The following is an 18,501-nucleotide window of genomic DNA, read 5'->3' as shown; positions in this document are numbered from 1 at the left end:
AAAACATTAGCTGGGCATGGTGGTGCGTGCCTGTAATCCCAGCTACTCAGGAGGCTGAGGCAGGAGAATTGCTTGAACCCAGGAGGCAGAGGTTGCGGTGAGCCAAGATCGTGCCATTGCACTCCAGCCTGGGTAACAAGAGTGAAACTCCGTCTCAAAAAAAAAAAAAAAAAAATTTGCTCCTAAGGCCTTCCAAGTCTCCTTTAGTTCAAAGTACTCAGCATGCCAAGGTGCCATACCTTGGGGTATTGTTTTCTGAGCCCCAGTAACAGCATAAGCCTTGTCCTTAGGTAGATTTCTGAAAAGTTTGGCTTTGTGGTTCTGTTGGGTAATTATATAACTTCAGGGTATAGAATTGCCCCAATAGCTATCTCTCTGCATCTCTTCTGCTGTTGTAAAGTAACTAACTAACTGGGAAGAAAGTTGGTATGGCTGGCTGCTCTGATGCAGTGCTGATAACTTTTCACAGATAAGCAGTGAGAAAACCCAGAGGCAGATTCCTAAGACAAGATAGTGAGGGAGAACCCACTCATTATTCTGGTTCGAAGGCCACCAGCAGAGTGAACCCAAGGTCACCTGTTTATAATTCTGACACTGAGTTCTGGAAGACCAAGACAGATCCAAGGAACCCTGAAATTGTGGGATCACACACACACAAAATGACACAGCCCAGGGCTTCAAAGAGAGCGTTGTGATGGTAATGGATGACTTTATGTCAGACTTTGTATCCCGTGCTATCTATGGGTACACAGAGGAGCTGGTAGAAGTTTTCGTCATTTTACCTCCTGCCACATGATTCCTGAAAAAACCTTTTGTCACAGGACATAGGGGTTGGAGTTTTTCCTACACTTACTAAAAATGATTTCTTCAAAAAAGAAGTATGTCTCTTACCACTTTTTAGCAAGATATTCTTATTTTTCCTAAGCCTTACATAGGCATACATAATTTTTATTTTTATTTATTAAAACAATTTTTTACAGTTGAAATCTTAAAGTGGGCTCAAGCGATCCTCCCACCTCAGCCTCCTGAGTAGTTGGGATTACAGGCACTGCTACCACGCCAGCTGATAAGAGACAAGGTCTCACTGTTTCCCGTGGTAGTCTTCAACTCCTGGCCTCGAGTGATCCTAGTGCTCTGGCCTCCCAGAGTGCAGGGATTACAGAAGTGAGCTACTGTGCCCGGCTGTAATTTTTATATGAGAAGAATTAGTGTTCATCTAATTCTGGGATTTTCGGTGGTGGTTGTTGCTTTTCAAAAGTGTTCCGACCAAGTTTGATTAGCCTGGGGAGCTGCTGTGAAAATTCATAACAAGTCCCCTCCCAAGAGGCTGCCAAACAGGACGGTCTGTAGGTCCTATGAGTTTATGGTTCTACAGACTGTTTAGAAATGTATGTAGGAGATCTGGATTTTTTAGTTCTTTCCTCTTCCACAGAGAACCTCAGTTCAATTATTCATGCAAAATGTAATCATAAAAATCTGAAAACATGACTTACAAACAAATATACAAGGGACATATGTTAGAAATTTATTTAAAGGCCGGGCATGGTGGCTCAAGCCTATAATCCCAGCACTTTGGGAGGCCGAGGCAGGTGGATCACGAGGTCAAGAGATCGAGACCATTCTGGTCAACGTGGTGAAACCCCGTCTCTACTAAAAATACACAAAATTAGCTGGCCATGGTGGCGTGTGCCTGTAATCCCAGCTACTCAGGAGGCTGAGGCAGGAGAATTGCCTGAACCCAGGAGGCGGAGGTTGCGGTGAGCCGAGATCGCGCCATTGCACTCCAGCCTGGGTAACAAGAGCGAAACTCCATCTCAAAAAAAAAAAAAAGAAAGAAATTTATTTAACTGGATAAAGAAAATGTGGTGCATATACACCGTGGAATACTACACAGCCGTCAAAAAGAATGAGATCATGTCTCATGTCCTTTGCAGCAATATGGATGCAGCAAGCAGAGGCCATTATCCTGAGCAAACTAACACAGGAACAGAAAACCAAATACCCCATGTTCTCACTTATAAGTGAGAGCCGAACATCGAGTATATAGGGACACAAAGAAGGGAGCAACAGACAACAGGGCTTACTTGAGGATGGAAGGTGGGAGGAGGTGAATATACATATCATGTACTAGGCAGTGACAAAATATTGGTACTCCAAACCCCCATGGCATGCAGTTTACCTATATAACAAACCTGCACACGTCCCTTTGAACCCAAAATAAAAGTTTTAAAAAATGTATTTAACTTGGCCAGGCGCGGTGGCTCAAGCCTGTAATCCCAGCACTTTGGGAGGCCGAGGCGGGTGGATCACGAGGTCGAGAGATCGAGACCATCCTGGTCAACATAGTGAAACCCCGTCTCTACTAAAAATACAAAAAAAAATTAGCTGGGCATGGTGGCGCGTGCCTGTAATCCCAGCTACTCAGGAGGCCGAGACAGGAGAATTGCCTGAGCCCAGGAGGCGGAGGTTGCGGTGAGCCGAGATCGCGCCATTGCACTCCAGCCTGGATAACAAGAATGGAACTCCGTCTCAAAAAAAAAAAAAAAAAAAAAAAAAAAATGTATTTAACTCATTACCGAGAAAACTAGCCAGATGATAAAGCTAATTCAAAGGAGAATTTGAGAAGGGAGGTTTATCGTCAGTCAAGAAAGGCATGTTCAAATAAAGTTATCTTTAGAGACAGAGCTGGTTAATATCATAAAGGGCAGTGAATAAGAGAGTAACCTTTGGAGTTGTCTTCTCTGTATGACAATAATCATTTGTTTCTCTCCCAGGCAGTAATCTACAAATTAATCTGTAATTTCAAAGCTTTTCCCTTAATCAATAGTAAATACTAAGTCAAACGAAATACTTCCCCTGCAGAATGAAAGGAGCCTCGGTGGGCCCATTGGGCAGTCCCCCATTATAACGTGGAAAGGAAATGCAGTCATCCTTTTGCCTTATGTTCAAATTCTGGATAATTTTTCTTTTCTTAATTTTGACACAGGGTCTTACTCTGTCATCCAGTCTGGAGTGCAGTGGTGCAGTCACAGCTCACTGCAGCTTTAACCTCCTCAGCTTAAGCAAACCTCCACCTCAAGCCTCCAGAGTAACTGGGAGCACAGGCATGCATCCTAGCTAATTTTTTGTGTTTTTTGTAGAGACAGGATTTCAGCATATTGCTCAGGCTGGTGTCAAACTCTTGGGCTCAAGCCATCCGCCCAGCGCGGCTTCCCAGACTGCTGGGATTAGAGGCTTGAGCCACTGTGCTCAGCCTTGGATAATTTTTCTTCCAAAGCTCCTTCTCCCTCTTAGCCATGCGTTAGCCTCAAGAGGCCCCTTCCCCACCCCTCCTCCTTCTCGACTCTGCCAAGTATCCCAGAAGGGGCTGTGTGTGTCTTGGCAGGTATGTGCCCTGGAACTTTCATGAGCCCTACCCAGGACAGTACCAGTTTTCTGAGGAGCATGATGTGGAATATTTTCTTCGGCTGGCTCATGAGCTGGGACTGCTGGTTATCCTGAGGCCCGGCCCCTACATCTGTGCGGAGTGGGAAATGGTGAGTGAGGCTGGCCTGGGCTCTGATGGCCTGGTGGGTTGGAGCTGGCAGGCAGCAGCTCTGGGGCAAAGGGAATGAAAGCAAAACTGCATTCCAGATGGCATGGAGCCTGGGACTGTACCCAGCACCGGTGACTTTTACCTTGGCAAGGGACCCAGGTAGAGAGAAACAGAGAAGCAGGCCAGGGTCAGGACACGGGCTCTCCTCTTGGTGGTCACTCGCATAACTCAGTTTGCTCGTCTGTAAGAAGCAGTTGATGGGCCGGGCGCAGTGGCTCACACCTGTAATCCCAGCACTTTGGGAGGCCAAGGCGGGTAGATCATAAGGTCAAGAGATTGAGCCCATCCTGGCCAACATGGTGAAACCTCATCTCTACTAAAAGCACAAAAATTAGCTGGGCATGGTGGCGTGCGCCTGTAGTCCCAGCTACTTGGGAGGCTGAGGCAGGAGAATTGCTTGAACCAGGGAGGCGGAGGTTGCAGGGAGCCAAGGTCACACCACTGCACTCCAGCCTGGGCGACAGAGTGAGACTATGTCTCAAAAAAAAAAAAAAAAAGCAGTTGATGGTGTCCTCTCTGTCGACCTCACAGGGTAGTTGTGAAATTAAAAGGAACATTCTTTATGAGGGCTTTGGTCCTCAGAACATTGCATTCCTGCAGAGTGATCTTAATTGTACTGTATTCTCATTTCTAATTTCCCTGCAAATTATAAACCAAAAACCCCAGTTCAAATACCCTTGTCCCTTGAAGCTTTTATTCTTTTCCATAACTGCTAATAGTAATTTCTGTCTCCCATGATCTCCCTTCATGGAATGGACACTATAATGGCTTGTTTTCCCTTACCTAGGGGGGATTACCTGCCTGGCTGCTAGAGAAAGAGTCTATTCTTCTCCGCTCCTCTGACCCAGGTAAGTTGTTACAGATGTCTTGAAAGGATGTATAAAAAAGCTTCAGGCTGGGCACAGTGGCTCATGCCTGTAATCCCAGCACTTTGGGAGGCCGAGGTGGGTGGATCACCTGAGGTCGGGAGTTTGGAGAGCAGCCTGGCCAACATGGAGAAACGTTGTCGCTCCTAAAATTACAAAAACTTAGCTGTGTGTGGTGGTGGGCGCCTGTAATCCGAGCTGCTCAGGAGGCTGAGGCAGGCAATCACTTGAACCTGGGAGGCAGAGGTTGCAGTGAGCCGAGATGGCACCAATGTACTCTATCCTGGGGAACAGAGTGAGACTCTGTCTCAAAAAAAAACAAGCTGGCCAGGTACGGTGGCCATGCCTGTAATCCCAGCACTTTGGGAGGCTGCAGCGGATAAAACATGAGGTCAGGAGATCGAGTCCCTCCTGGGCAACATGGTGAAACCCCATTTCGACTAAAATACAAAAAGTTAGCTGGGCGTGGTGGCAGGCGCCTGTAGTATCACCTACTCGGGAGGCTGAGGCAGGAGAATCACTTGAACCCAGGAGGCAGAGGTTGCAGTGAGCCAACATCACACCACTACACTCCAGCCTGGGGACAGACTAAGATGCCATCTCAAAAAAAAAACAACAACAAACTTCAACAGTGTATATCAAAAGGGGCAGGCATTTTGAAGGCTGGGGCACTTCCGCATAAATACTTCTGAAAGTTTAGTGAAAGTCTGAGTGTTTATCACCGTCCAATGCATAGCACCAAACTAAACCTCTAGGAAATTCGGCTTTAAATTACTTAACCAGATCTTACTGATAAACTGGTAATTCTTTGAATTGGCATTGAGCCCTGTTTGTGGTTGACCAACTGACTTCAATGCTTTCTCTTCCTGTTTACTTAGCGTATTCCACAGCCAGTGGTAGCATCTAGCTAATCAAAATGACAGGCCAGGCACGGTGGCTCACACCTGTAATCCCATCACTTTGGGACGCCAAGGTGGAGGGATTGCTTGGGCCCAGGAGTTCGAGACCAGCCTAGGTAACTTAGCAAGACCCTATCTCTATAAAAAGTTTTAAAAGTAGCCAGGTGTGCTGGCATGTGCCTGTAGTCACAGCTGTTTGGGAGGCTGAGGTGGGAGGATTGCTTGAGCCTGGGAGGTTGAGGCTGCAGTGAGCCGTGATTGACTGCACCACTGCCCTGTAGCCTGGGCAACAGAGAGGGACTTTGTCTCAAAAAAAGAAATAGAAACAAAATGACAGTTTCTGGGATGGTGTCATTGGGTTGCTTGGTAGCTGCAGTGCCTTCTATTTCTTACCCACTTTGACAGAGCAGTATGTAAATGATGGTTTTCTTTCTTTGTTTTACTGTATGTAGTACCCCCGTGTTTCACACGCTTAGCGTATTATTAGTGTTTTCACATGTAGTAACTCATTTAATCCTTGTGCCAACTTTATGTGGCATGTACTTTTATTATTCCTATTTGACAGTATAAACATATAATTCATTAGAACTTCATTTTATACACAAAAAGAAGCCTCCCCATGACTGAGAGGAGGGCACACTGTTCAGTCTTTTCTTCATTCAGCAAACGTTGCTTGGATGCGTTCTATGCTCCCGGCTTTGTGTCCTATGACAAGGACATTGACTCAGTCTGTTTTCTGTTGCTTGTAACAGAATACCCAAAACTGAGTAATTTATAAAGAAAACCAGTTATTTCCTACAGTTATGGAGGCCAAGAAGTTCAAGGTGGAGGGGCTGTATCTGGTGAGGCCCATCTTGCTGGTGGGGACTCCAGAGTCTTCAGGGGGCACAGGGCATCACATGGTGAGGTGGCTGAGTGTCCTAGCTCAGACCTCTCTCCCTCTTCTTGTAAAGCCACCAGTCCTGTTCCTGTAATGACCCATGAATCCATTAATCCATGAGTGGATTAATCTATTCATGAGGGCTGACCCCACATGACCCAACACTTCTTAAAGGCCCCACCTCTCAATACTACCACATTGGGGCTTCGGTTTCAAGACGAGTTTCAGAGAGGACAAACATTCAAACCATAGCAGATGGATACAAACACACTGGTCCTTGTCCCATGAGGAGCTCAGCTGAGGAGGCAGCTACATACGGAACACTTTTTTTTTTTGAGACAAAGTCTCACTCTTGTCGCCCAGGCTGGAGTGCAGTGGCGTGATCTCAGCTCACTGCAACCTCTGCCTCCTGGGTTCAAGCGATTCTCCTGTCTCAGCCTCCTGAGTAGCTGGGACTACAGGTACACACCACTACACCCAGGTAATTTTTGTATTTTTAGTAGAGACAGGGTTTCACCATGTTGGCCAGGCTGGTCTCAAACTCCTAACCTCAGGTGATCCACCCACCTTGGCCTCCCAAAGTGCTGGGATTACAGGCATGAGCCACCATGCCCAGCCATGGGACAGCTTTTATGAAACACTTATTTCGGAAGGTACTTGTCGAGTCTTGTACTTCCCGATCTCTGCTGCCAGGCCTGGTGTAACAAGGCTGCCTGGTGTCTCTTTTTACTAAAAGGTGTGTGATGGTGTTAAACCAGGGGTGTGCAACCTTTTGGCTTCCCTGGTCTACATTGGAAGAAGAACTGTCTTGGGCCACACGTAAAATACACTAACACTAATGATAGCTGATGAGCTTAAAAAAAAAAAATTACATAAAATTCATGTTTTTAAAAAGTTTGCTATTTTGTGTTGGGCTGCATTCAAAACCATGCTGGGCTGCATGTGGCACACAGACTGTGGGTCAGACAAGCTTATGTTAAGCTTTGCTTGTTTTTCAGATTACCTGGCAGCTGTGGACAAGTGGTTGGGAGTCCTTCTGCCCAAGATGAAGCCTCTCCTCTATCAGAATGGAGGGCCAGTTATAACAGTGCAGGTAACCCTGGAGTTGCGCATGGATGGAGTTGGGGCGGTGGGGGGGTCTGCTCCATCTACATTGTATAAGTGATGGGAGCGTTACAGACAGGAGCCTCAAAGGTCTGTTTCTTTAAGAGGTAATGGCAGAGATAGGGCTTTAGTTAAATTGCATACTTTGTGCTGTGTGTCCCATAAATGCCATTCAGTTCTTCCAACCACCCTCTCTTTTCAGTGAGGAAGTTTGAAAAGGTTAAGTGACTTGGCCAAGGTCACCCAGCCAGCAGGTGGCAGAATTAGGATTGCACCGTACTTCTGCAGATCCCAGAGTTTGCCTCTCTCTCTCTCTGTCTCTCTCTCTCTCTTCCCCCTACCCGCCTACCCCGCACGGTCAATATTGTTCTCTGTGGCAGGCATGCAGCATGGATTGAAACACTTTGGTATCAGCACTGCCTCAGCAGTCAGATAACCCTGCAGTGGAAAAGGATGTGGTCAATCGGGGCTGTTCCGTTTCCTCTCTCGCTTCCTGCCCCATTCTCCTCCTTCCCTGTGGTCTTGACTCTCTGCAAAGACTGATACACTGTGGGGTACATTGAACGTCAACAGTTTTTGGTGTTGGTAAAATTACTTAGATGAAACATAAAACTGTGTTCATTGGACATTGACCAAGGATGCTGCTTTTTTTTTTTTTTTTTTTTTGAGACAGAGTCTCACTCTGCTGCCCAGGCTGGAGTGCAGTGACATGATCGCAGCTCACTGCAACCTCCGCCTGCCAGGTTCAAGCGATTCTCTCACCTCAGCCTCCCAAGTAGCTGGGATTACAGGTGCATGCCACCACACCCAACTAATTTTAGTATTTTTAGTAGGGATGGGTTTCGCCATGTTGACCAGGCTGATCTCAAATTCCTGACCTCAGGTGATCTGCTCGCCTTGGCTTCACAAAGTACTGTAATTATAGGGGTGAGCCACTGTGCCCAGCCATGACCAAGGATGCTCTTAAGGAAAAGAGTAAAGGTTTTTTTGTTGTTTTGTTTTGGGGTTTTTATGAGACAGAGTCTTGCTCTGTCGCCCAGGCTGGAGTGCAGTAGCATGATCTCGGCTCACTGCAACCTCCACCTCCCAGGTTCAGGCAACTCTCCTGCCTCAGCCTCCCAGGTGTGTGCCACGAAGCCTGGCTGTTTTTTTGTATTTTTAGTAGAGATAGGGTTTCACCATGTTGACCAGGCTGGTCTTGAACTCCTGAGATCAGGTGATCCACCTGCCTCAGCCTCCCAAAGTGCTGGGTTTACAGGCATGAGCCACCGTGCCGGGCCATGACCAAGGATGCTTTTATGGAAAAGAGTAGAGTTATGTAAAAGTGGCTGCATCCTGGACATCCCAGGGATGCAGAGTGGCACTCCCTAGGGGAGGAGCATGGGCTAGGCTTCCTTCTTATGAGCAGCACTATAGGCACGTTGTGGGGATGGGTCATGGTGGGGTGGGAGCGTGGACACTCCCTTGCCTTTCAAGTGTAGGTGGACAGAGGTGCTGAGAGGGCTGCACTGGCCAGGGTGTCTGTTCTGAGGCTTCCTGGTGGGAGGAGATGTCTTCCTGGAAGAGGCCATGTTGTTGCTTACAGAGGGATGTGTGAGTCGTCCCTCATGCCCCTGTCTTTTACTGTCTTGAGGCTGTACTGGTTAAGCTGATAGGAACCCCATTTTCCTCCATGAAGATATCAACTCTGAACCTTGGGTGCATCTTTGCTCTGCATGGCTGTGTCTTCCTCTCTCCTGGTCTTAGGTACAAACCTGCCTTTGATGCCCTCTTAATTTTCAGTCTCGGCTTCTCTTTGAACCACTTTCAATTTCTACTCACAACTTTCTGCCCCTTTTGGTTTGGGAAATGCCATGAAAAGTGTGGTCAGGTATTAATTCGACAGAGGAGAATGAAGTTGACTGTCTGGGAGAATTTCCTCTGTGTCCATCCCTGGCAACCTCAGATGACTTTAACTTGACCATGGGTCCTGCCAGTGACTCTGCCCTCCTCCTCATCCTCTCCCCATCTCCACGTGCTGGAATCCCACCTAATCATTTTTGCACTTTATTTACAAAATAAACAAGTATAGAGAGACATAAAGCAGAAAAAGCATAATTGTTACTCAAACCTCAGGAGCCACAGCAAAGCTCTTCCCATTTGAGGCGTTTCCTTGAATATTTTTTATGCCTTTTTTTTCTTCTTTTTTACAGAGTAAGTTCATTCCGTGTGACCTATTTTCTGTGTGGCTTTTTTTTTTTTTTTTTTTTTTTTTTGCCTCATTCTTTGTTGTGAGCATTTTTGCATAGCATTAAAAACCCTTTGTGCATCACCTTTCATGGTTTCCTAATTGCCTTCTGAGGCCCAGTTCCTACGTGCGTTCCCTCTGGAAGCTGGCCCAGTTGACATCATTGGCTTCTGTAGGACTTTCAGAACCGTCGCTGGCACCTCCTTTTGTGAGGCACACGTGGCAGCAGTTTCATCCCTGACACACTGTGCCTCTAGTCTCCTGGCTCCCCATACCTCTGCCTGGCAGCCATGAGGGCACATCCTGCATTTGCACATGTCACACACCCACCAAACAGCTCTGGAATGGAATAGAAGCCGATCGGTTTCATAAGAAGGAACTGGGGGACTTGTAGGCAGTATTTCTAGGTACACCTTACACTAAAATTAACTCCAGATGGATTCAAGACTTGAACATCAGACCTAACACCATAAAAACCCTAGAAGAGAACCTAGGCAAAACCATTCAGGACACAGGCATAGGCAAGGACTTCATGACTAAGACACCAAAAGCATTGGCCACAAAAGCCAAAATAGACAAATGGGATCTAATTAAACTTCAGAGCTTCTGTACAGCAAAATAAACAATCATTAGAGTGAACCAGCAACCAACAGAAGGGGAAAAAATGTTTGCAATCTACCCATCTGACAAAGGGCTAATATCCAGAATCTACAAAGAACTAAAACAGATTTACAAGACAAAAGCAAACCCATTCAAAAGTGGGCGAAGGACATGAACAGACACTTTTCAAAAGAAGACATATATGAGGCCATCAAACATATGAAAAAGTGCTCATCACTAGTTATTAGAGAAATGCAAATCAAAACCACATTGAGATACCATCCCATGACAGACTGGCAATCATTAAAAAATCTGGAGACAGCAGTTGCTGGAGAGAATGTGGAGAAATAGGAACACTTTTACACTGTTGGTGGGAGTGTAAATTAGTTCAATCATTATGGAAGATTGTGGCAATTCCTCAAGGATCTAGAAATAGAAATTCCATTTAACCCAGCAATCCTATTACTGGGTATATATCCAAAGGATTATAAATCGTTCTATTATAAAGACACACGCACAGGTATGTTCATTGCAGCACTGTTTACAATAGCAAAGACCTGGAACCAATCCAAATGCCCATCCATGATAGACTGGACAGGGAAAATGTGGCACATATACACCATGGAATACTATGCAGCCATAAAAAATGATGAGTTCGCATCCTTTGTAGGGACATGGATGAACCTGGAAACCATCATTCTCAGCAAACTGACACAAGAACAGAAAATCAAATACCACATGTTTTCACTCATAGGCGGGTGTTGAACAATGAGAACACATGGACACAGGGAGGGGAGCATCACACACTGGGGTCTGTTGGTGGGGGACTAGGGGAGGGACAGCAGGGGGTAGGGAGTTGGGGAGGGATAATATGGGGAGAAATGCCAGATATAGGTGATGGGGATGGAGGCAGCAAACCACATTGCCATGTGTGTACCTATGCAACAATCCTGCATGTTTTTCACATGTATCCCAGAACCTAAAGTGCAGTAAATATATATAATAAAAATAAATAAAGTCTCTGGTGCTTAAGGAGCTTACAGGGTGGAGATGGTTACTCTAGAACAAAGACCTACAAATTATGGCCGCCACCTATGTATTTTTGTAAGGAAGGGTATATTGGAATTGCCACACTGTTTATCTGTTGTCTGTAGCTGCTTTTGTACTACAGTGGCAGAGTTGAGTCATTGTGATGGAGACCTCTGTGGCTGCGACGCCTAAAATATTCACTCTCTGGCGGTTGTTTGTTTTGAGACAGTGTCTCACTCTGTCACCCAGGCTGGAGTGCACTGACACAATCTTGGCTCACTGCAGCCTTGCCTCCTGGGTTTAAGCGATTTTCATGCCTCAGCCTTCCAAGTAGCTAGGATTACAGGTGCTTGCCACGATACCTGGCTAATTTTTAAGTACAGATGGGTTTCACCATGTTGACCAGGCAGGTTTCGAATTCCTGACCTCAAGGGATCCACCCGCCTCAGCCTCCCAAAGTGCTAGGATTACAGGCGTGGCCCACCACACCGGGCCTGGTGTTTTATTTAAAAAGTTTGTTGACTCCTGCTCTGAAAACATCAGTCTCCCTCTGAAGCTAACCATGACTTTTTCTCTGAGTTTTTCAAGCGTTTTCATGTGTGAGTTTCACCCACCCCCAGCCTTCGCACACTTCTTTTTTTCCTAATTGGTAGTAACATAGAACTTGAGTAGAGTCTCAGTCGCCAGCATTTTGAGCACTTACTAGATGCCAGATCTGTGCAAATTTCTAGTCCCGTACTGACTCAGTTAATCCTCATGATAACCCAGAGAGGTAGGTACACTTTACAGGTGGAGTCCCATGAATAGGAAGTGGCAGAGGTCAGATCTGCGTGTAGACACTTGGGTCTTTGCCAGCCGTGCCCGTGACTAGGACTCTAAGCTGCCTTGCAGTTGTGCTTTTCTCTGTCTTTCATAATCTAACCAAATCATATATATGCATTTTTTACAAGCCTATGTATTTTAGAGTATGTGATACAATGATGACAATGCATAAATAAGACCTGAAAAAGCAAGACAATAGGTTGGGACTTGGGGAAGGGCAGAAGAGAACATGAGGTGCAGAGGTATGAGCCCATTTAGTTCCTGGAACCACTTTTTTTTTTTTTTTCTTTCTTTTTTTTTTTGAGACGGAGTTTCGCTCTTGTTACCCAGGCTGGAGTGCAATGGCGCGATCTCGGCTCACCGCAACCTCCGCCTCCTGGGCTCAGGCAATTCTCCTGCCTCAGCCTCCTGAGTAGCTGGGATTACAGGCACGCACCACCATGCCCAGCTGATTTTTTGTATTTTTAGTAGAGACGGGGTTTCACCATGTTGACCAGGATGGTCTCGATCTCTCGACCTCGTGATCCACCCGCCTCGGCTTCCCAAAGTGCTGGGATTACAGGCTTGAGCCACCGCGCCCGGCCTGGAACCACTTTTAAGATCTTTAGCTCTAAACTTCTTGACAGCCAAATGATAAAAGGGAGACACAGTCATATAAGTAGCACTTACAAAAGAAGGAGGAGAAAAGAACCTTGCGAGTTACAAAGCTTTTCTTAGCATTTACCTAAATTACTGCAAAAGGAACTTTCATGGGACTCATCAATGAAGTTCTGTACTCTGTATAAGCAGCAAATACTTCCTCCTCCAGGATGGTTTCATGACCAATGAAGTCTCTGTCCTGGGCATGCATGCTGCAGTCTGTTTTACTTCTTGAAGCCAAAATATGAAAGTATTGTCAGAGGGATCGTCTCTGAGAGAATGATCATTCATGAAACCATTTGGGAGGCAGGACTGTGCAGATAATGACGATGACATTTAGTTCATTTTCAACACTCACCATTCTTTCCCTGTTCTCCAACTCTGCACATGGATGAACTTGAGCTGCTGGTGAGGTCAAATATGTAGGAATGCCCTCTACCCATTCCCTTCCCAACTCAGATCTACCTCAGGCTGTCCCTCCAAGGAACCTTCCTTGACAGTCTCTCCCAGTCACTCAGGCTAAGCACCTCTTTTCAGGGGGCCACATTTTCTTGTGCTTATGTTTAAAGATCATGTATTCCCAGGATCACAAATATTTGTTTTGTATTAGGTGCAGGTTAAAATTTTATGGTTGGGTGTTTTTTTTTTAATTTTTGTAAATGAAACGTAGTGTACATACATAAATGTGCTGTGGACACCCACATAACCACCAGCCAAGTTCAGGAAGCAGCACGTGGCCAGTGCCCGAGAAGCTTCCCAGGTGTCCTTGATAATACACCATTGCATCCCACTGTCCTGACTTTTATGTCCATTGGGTTTTTGCTTCTCTTTATACTTTTACCACCTATGTGTGTACTCAGACTTTCTAGTTCGGTTTCGATTGTTGTGAATTTTCTCTAAAGGGGATTGTACTGTATTTTTCAGTGTCTTACTTCCGCTTGAGATTATATTCCTAAGATTGTTTGTCGTATTGGGTAGAGCTGAAGTTCATTTGCTTTATTGCTTGGTAGCAATGTTTCTTAACCTTTTTTTTTTTTCATCATTGCCCCCAAGGATCCCTTTTAAACTTTTTTTCTAATTGCTTTCTCCTCTTCACCATGAAATTTTAATACCTGAGACATTGTGTATTGGTTTATTTGCTGTGTGTATATATTTTTATATAAATAAAGAATAATATTTTTTATCCCCAAAGCATCAATGTTTACCCCCTCAGGGATGCTGCTCACCTCACTGGGAATGCATGCTTCAGAGCAGGGACCCCCCACCAACAGCACTGTTGCCATGTTGCGCCTGATCATTCTTTACCATGGGGCTTCCCCAGGTACTGTGGGATATCCAGCAGCATCCCTGGGCCTCTATCCACTGGATGCCATGAGCACTTCCCCTGAGCTGTGATAACCACAGACATTTCCAGACACAGCCAGATGTCCCCTGTGGGGCCAAAGAGCTCCTGGTTGGGAACCACTGATGTTATTGAGCACAAACTGAACACTGGTGTGTGTTTGACAGCAGGTCAAATAAATATGGTGCACCTGGCCCTGGCATTCACCCTTCCCATTGCCATGGAGGTTTTGCATAGTATATTAAGGGAAAACAACATTACAACTGGTGCGTATAATACGATGCCAGTTTTGAGGAAAGAAAACACTGCTGTATATTACTTGTATATATTTGGGGAGTGTGTGTGTCTGTGTAAATCTAGCTGTATACTAAAATGCCTGCGGTGATTATCTCTGGGCAATGGAATTAACGGATACTTTTTCCATTTTCTTTTCATTTTCCTAGCATTTCTGCCATGGGAAGGTATCATTTATGTGATGTTTAAAGTAGCTACTTTCTATTTTAGGAGGAATACCGCTACAATCTGAACATCAGTTTGGCGGGTTTTTTGTTTTTCTTCTTTCTCAGTGGTGGGAGAGGGTTAATAGGAGGTAAACTTTTACGCTGAATTGTTGGGGGGTTTTTAAGTCAGTTTTGAAGTCTGAGTGAAGGAAATGTTTCTGGCAATCCCTAAGCATTGTCATCTTAGCAGGTGTCCGGGTATCTTCCCCACACAAAAGCCTGCATTGGCATGGCTCCATTGAGATCTCCTCATTTTTCCCTGCTCTTTTTTCACCCACAGGTCGAAAATGAATATGGCAGCTACTTCGCCTGTGATTTTGACTACCTGCGCTTCCTGCAGAAGCGCTTTCGCCACCATCTGGGGGACGACGTGGTTCTGTTCACCACTGATGGAGCACATGAGACGTTCCTGCGCTGTGGGACCCTGCAGGGCCTCTACGCCACAGTGGACTTCGGAACAGGTGGGTGTTTGTGGTAACAGAAATTGCAGCTTAAAATCAGCTTTTTACTCAATCAATCGCTCTGGGCACTTGTTTTAAGTGTCGTGGGCAGACTGAGATTTTTCACATTTTCTTTTTTCAAGGGACAGAGAGAATAGAATACTCGCACCCCTCAGTAACAGATTATCTGTAGGCCAAGAGCTTCCAGGCTAGCCGCATTTTCAGCACTGGTGGAGCTGGCTGGAACATGGAGTACTGCTGTCTCAGGGGCCAGGCTGGCCCACCCAGGATGGAGAAGCGGGTGGGAGGCTCCAGCTGTGAGAAGCTCTCCCTTGAGGCAGTCACTTTTTAGCCCGTGTCTGGGGCGTGCTTCTCTGCTATTTCGGCCCTCCCTGTCCTCCCCTCTTGGCAGGACACTCGGGGCTATGTCTTGGCTGCAGCCAACTTTGAGGTCAGCCACTGGCTGGGAACTTACCTTACACGTGTTATGTTTCTGCATAACTTAGAACACGGTGAACTGTCAGGGCTGGAGATGGTTTGGCAGATGCTACAAAAGCTGCCTTGCCAGATTCCTTACACGGTGCTGTGTAAACTGTAGGGATGCTGTAAGTGAAAGTTACAGATGGGCGGGCACTGTGGTTAGGATGCTTCTGGCCGTAAGTAATCGTAAGAGAGTCTTCATTTAGGAGAGTGGCTTTCATAAAGGATATGACAGCTATATCCGTCCATTCTTGCACTGCTGTAAATAAATACCGGAGACTGGGGAGGCCTTAAGAAACTTAAAATCATGGCAGAAGGCAAAGGGAAAGCAGGTACGTCTTACATGGCCAGAGCAGGAGGAAGAGAGAGAAGGGGAGGTGCTGCAGGCTTTTAAACAATCAGATCTCATAACTCATTCACTAACTCCCAGGAGAACAGCACTGAGGGGACAGTGCTAACGCATTCACAAGAACTCTGCCCACACAGTCCAGTCCCCCCCACCAGGCCACCTCCCACACTGCGGATTACAGTTCCACATGAGATTTGGTGGAGACACAGATCCAGCACAGATCCAAACCATATCAGCAGCTAAAGGACTGACCGGACTTTTTATTAGGGGTTGGGGGGGCGGCTATGAAAGGCATTATTGAGACAATTGCGATCTTTGATTAAAGTCTGTAGATTATAGTATTGTATCAGTGTAATTTCTTGATTTTTATAAGTGTATTGTGCTTATTTAAAGAATGCCTTTGTTCTTCAAGAATAAATACTGAAGTGTTTAGTGACAAAGGGCCATAACATCTGCAGTTTATTCTCAGATGGCTCAGAAAAATGTGTATTTTTGTAAAGAAACTGATAGAGTAAATCTAGTAAAATGCTAACAATTGGGAAATCTAGCTGAAGGGATATGAGAGTTTTTTGGTACTATTCTTAAGATGTTCTATAAGTTTGAAATTACTGCAGAATAAAAAGTTACGGGCTAGGCGTGGTGGCACATGCCTGTCGTCCTAGCTACTCGGGAGAATGAGGCAGGAGGATGAGTTGAGCCCAGGAGTTCAAGGCTGCAATGAGCTGTGATTGTGCCATTGCATCCCAACCTGGGCAACAGAGCAAAATGTTGTCTCAAAAAAAAGATACTTACCAAAAAAAAGGACCAGTTCCTTGAGTAGCATCAAGCCCCTGCTGCTCTCCCCTCTGAGGTATAAGCATTTGATGGACATTGTACAGCCAAGGCTTGCCTCTCTTGAGAGGGATGTACAGAAGACCAAAATGAGGAAATTAGCCTGGTGTCACTTTTTTTTTGAAGTGGAATTTCGCTCTTGTTGCCCAGGCTGGAGTGCAGTGGCCTGATCCCAGCTCACTGCAACCTCCGCCTCCCAGGTTCAAGCATTCTCCTGCCTCAGCCTCCCAAGTAGCTGGGATTACAGGCATGTGCCACCATGCCCAGCTAATTGTAGTATTTTTAGTAGAGACGGGGTTTCATCATGTTGGCCAGGAGGGTCTTGAACTCCTGACCTCACGCGATCCACCTGCCCCAGCTTCCCAAAGTGCTGAGATTATAGGCGTGAGCCACCACTCCTGGTCTAGAGTTGCATTTTTAGAGAGGTTCTTCTACCTTATCAAAAAATAGAAGAACAGAGAAGAACTGACCTTAAGTGAGTGGAGTGTTTCCAGAACATTTGGTGATAAAAGGATTCATCTATTAGGTTGGTTAGATTGGTGCAAAAGTGATTGCAGTTGTTGTCTTTAAAAAAAAAAATGGCGGCCGGGCGTGGTGGCTCAAGCCTGTAATCCCAGCACTTTGGGAGGCCGAGGCGGGTGGATCACGAGGTCAAGAGATCGAGACCATCCTGGTCAACATGGTGAAACCCCATCTCTACTAAAAATACAAAAAATTAGCTGGGCATGGTGGTGCGTGCCTGTAATCCCAGCTACTCAGGAGGCTGAGGCAGGAGAATTGCCTGAACCCAGGAGGTGGAGGTTGCGGTGAGCCAAGATCGCACCATTGCACTCCAGCCTGGGTAACAAGAGTGAAACTCCATCTCAAAAAAAAAAAAAAAAAAAAAAAAATGGCAAAAACCACAATTACTTTTGCACCAACCTAATGCAAAGTGCTGCAGAGGAAATGACATGCCAGTTTCCTCCTGCTTTGATCAGGCTTCCCGTGGCAGTGATGAAAAAGCTCGGGACTTTTCTGTTGGGAAGAAGAAATTGAAAGTGATTATGAATGTGTTGTAAGTATAATTTGTATGTGAGGTGGCAGTGTGACTGTCCCTGCTGGGGGTTGGAGAATAGAGTACCACAAGGCCAGGATGCCTGGGACAGATGGGCCCTCCAGTCTGAGGCTTTTGCCAGCCTCATTGCTTTGTGTGGAAGAGGGGTATTGCCCAGGAGTGGCAGGTCTCAGGAGAACAGTGTTTAAAGATGTGAATGCCGCCTAATGCTTAATAGTGAGAAAGGCATCTGATGAGATTTTACCCTTTCTCAATCAGCATATTCTGTCCTGAAAGCTGGCCTTACAGAGAAGCTAAAGCCCCATCTCAGAGCAAGCGGTTATCAGAGGGTCTTGGCTGGGTCCGTGTCCACCCTGGGATACCTGCTGTGGGAACGGGGTCATGAAGTGTGGGGCCAGGGCATCCTCTGCTCGGGTGGGCATGGATAGTCCTCCTGCTTCCTCTTTCCCCAAAGCTTGGCAGCCCATTCCTTCTCTGTGGAGAAATTCTTCTTTGTTTTAGAGGAAGAAGGGACAATAGAAGACATGAGAGGCAAGATACGACACTCTATTGGGGTATTTCGTAGGGGAAAATTGAGAGCAAGTGGTATGGAATGGTTGACGTACAAATTAGAATCCAGAGTGTGTTCTATTATTCAGGGGTAAACAGTGAGAGCACCCACATCCCTTTGATGTGTTGATTAACTGGCACATATTTGTGGCACTATCGTGTGTGGTATTACGGAGGCTGTAAGTATCTTCAAACCAGGCTCATCCTGTGGGGTGCTTCCAGGTCAACCAGATGTTCTTGTGAAGAGATAACACACAAGATGTTTGTCCAGGCCTGGGGGAAGCACAGATAAAGA

General features: G+C 46.0%; 1 protein-coding gene across 3 annotated transcripts in view; it reads left to right on the top strand.

Annotated features, from left to right (window-relative positions):
* GLB1 (galactosidase beta 1) overlaps nucleotides 1-18,501 on the top strand; it is a 107,688-nt gene that overhangs the window by 26,055 nt on the left and 63,132 nt on the right. For all 3 annotated transcript variants that reach the window (XM_074405930.1, XM_074405929.1, XM_039461810.2), the window contains exons 3-6: nucleotides 3,386-3,536; nucleotides 4,383-4,443; nucleotides 7,239-7,333; nucleotides 14,784-14,964. In XM_074405930.1, coding sequence (XP_074262031.1) covers nucleotides 3,386-3,536; nucleotides 4,383-4,443; nucleotides 7,239-7,333; nucleotides 14,784-14,964 — 488 coding nt within the window. The remainder of the gene's footprint in view (nucleotides 1-3,385; nucleotides 3,537-4,382; nucleotides 4,444-7,238; nucleotides 7,334-14,783; nucleotides 14,965-18,501) is intronic.

This window comes from Saimiri boliviensis, chromosome 9 (assembly GCF_048565385.1).
Source record: "Saimiri boliviensis isolate mSaiBol1 chromosome 9, mSaiBol1.pri, whole genome shotgun sequence".
NCBI lineage: Eukaryota > Metazoa > Chordata > Mammalia > Primates > Cebidae > Saimiri > Saimiri boliviensis.
Note: the sequence above shows the minus strand (reverse complement) of the source record. Positions and strands in the feature narration are given on the sequence as shown.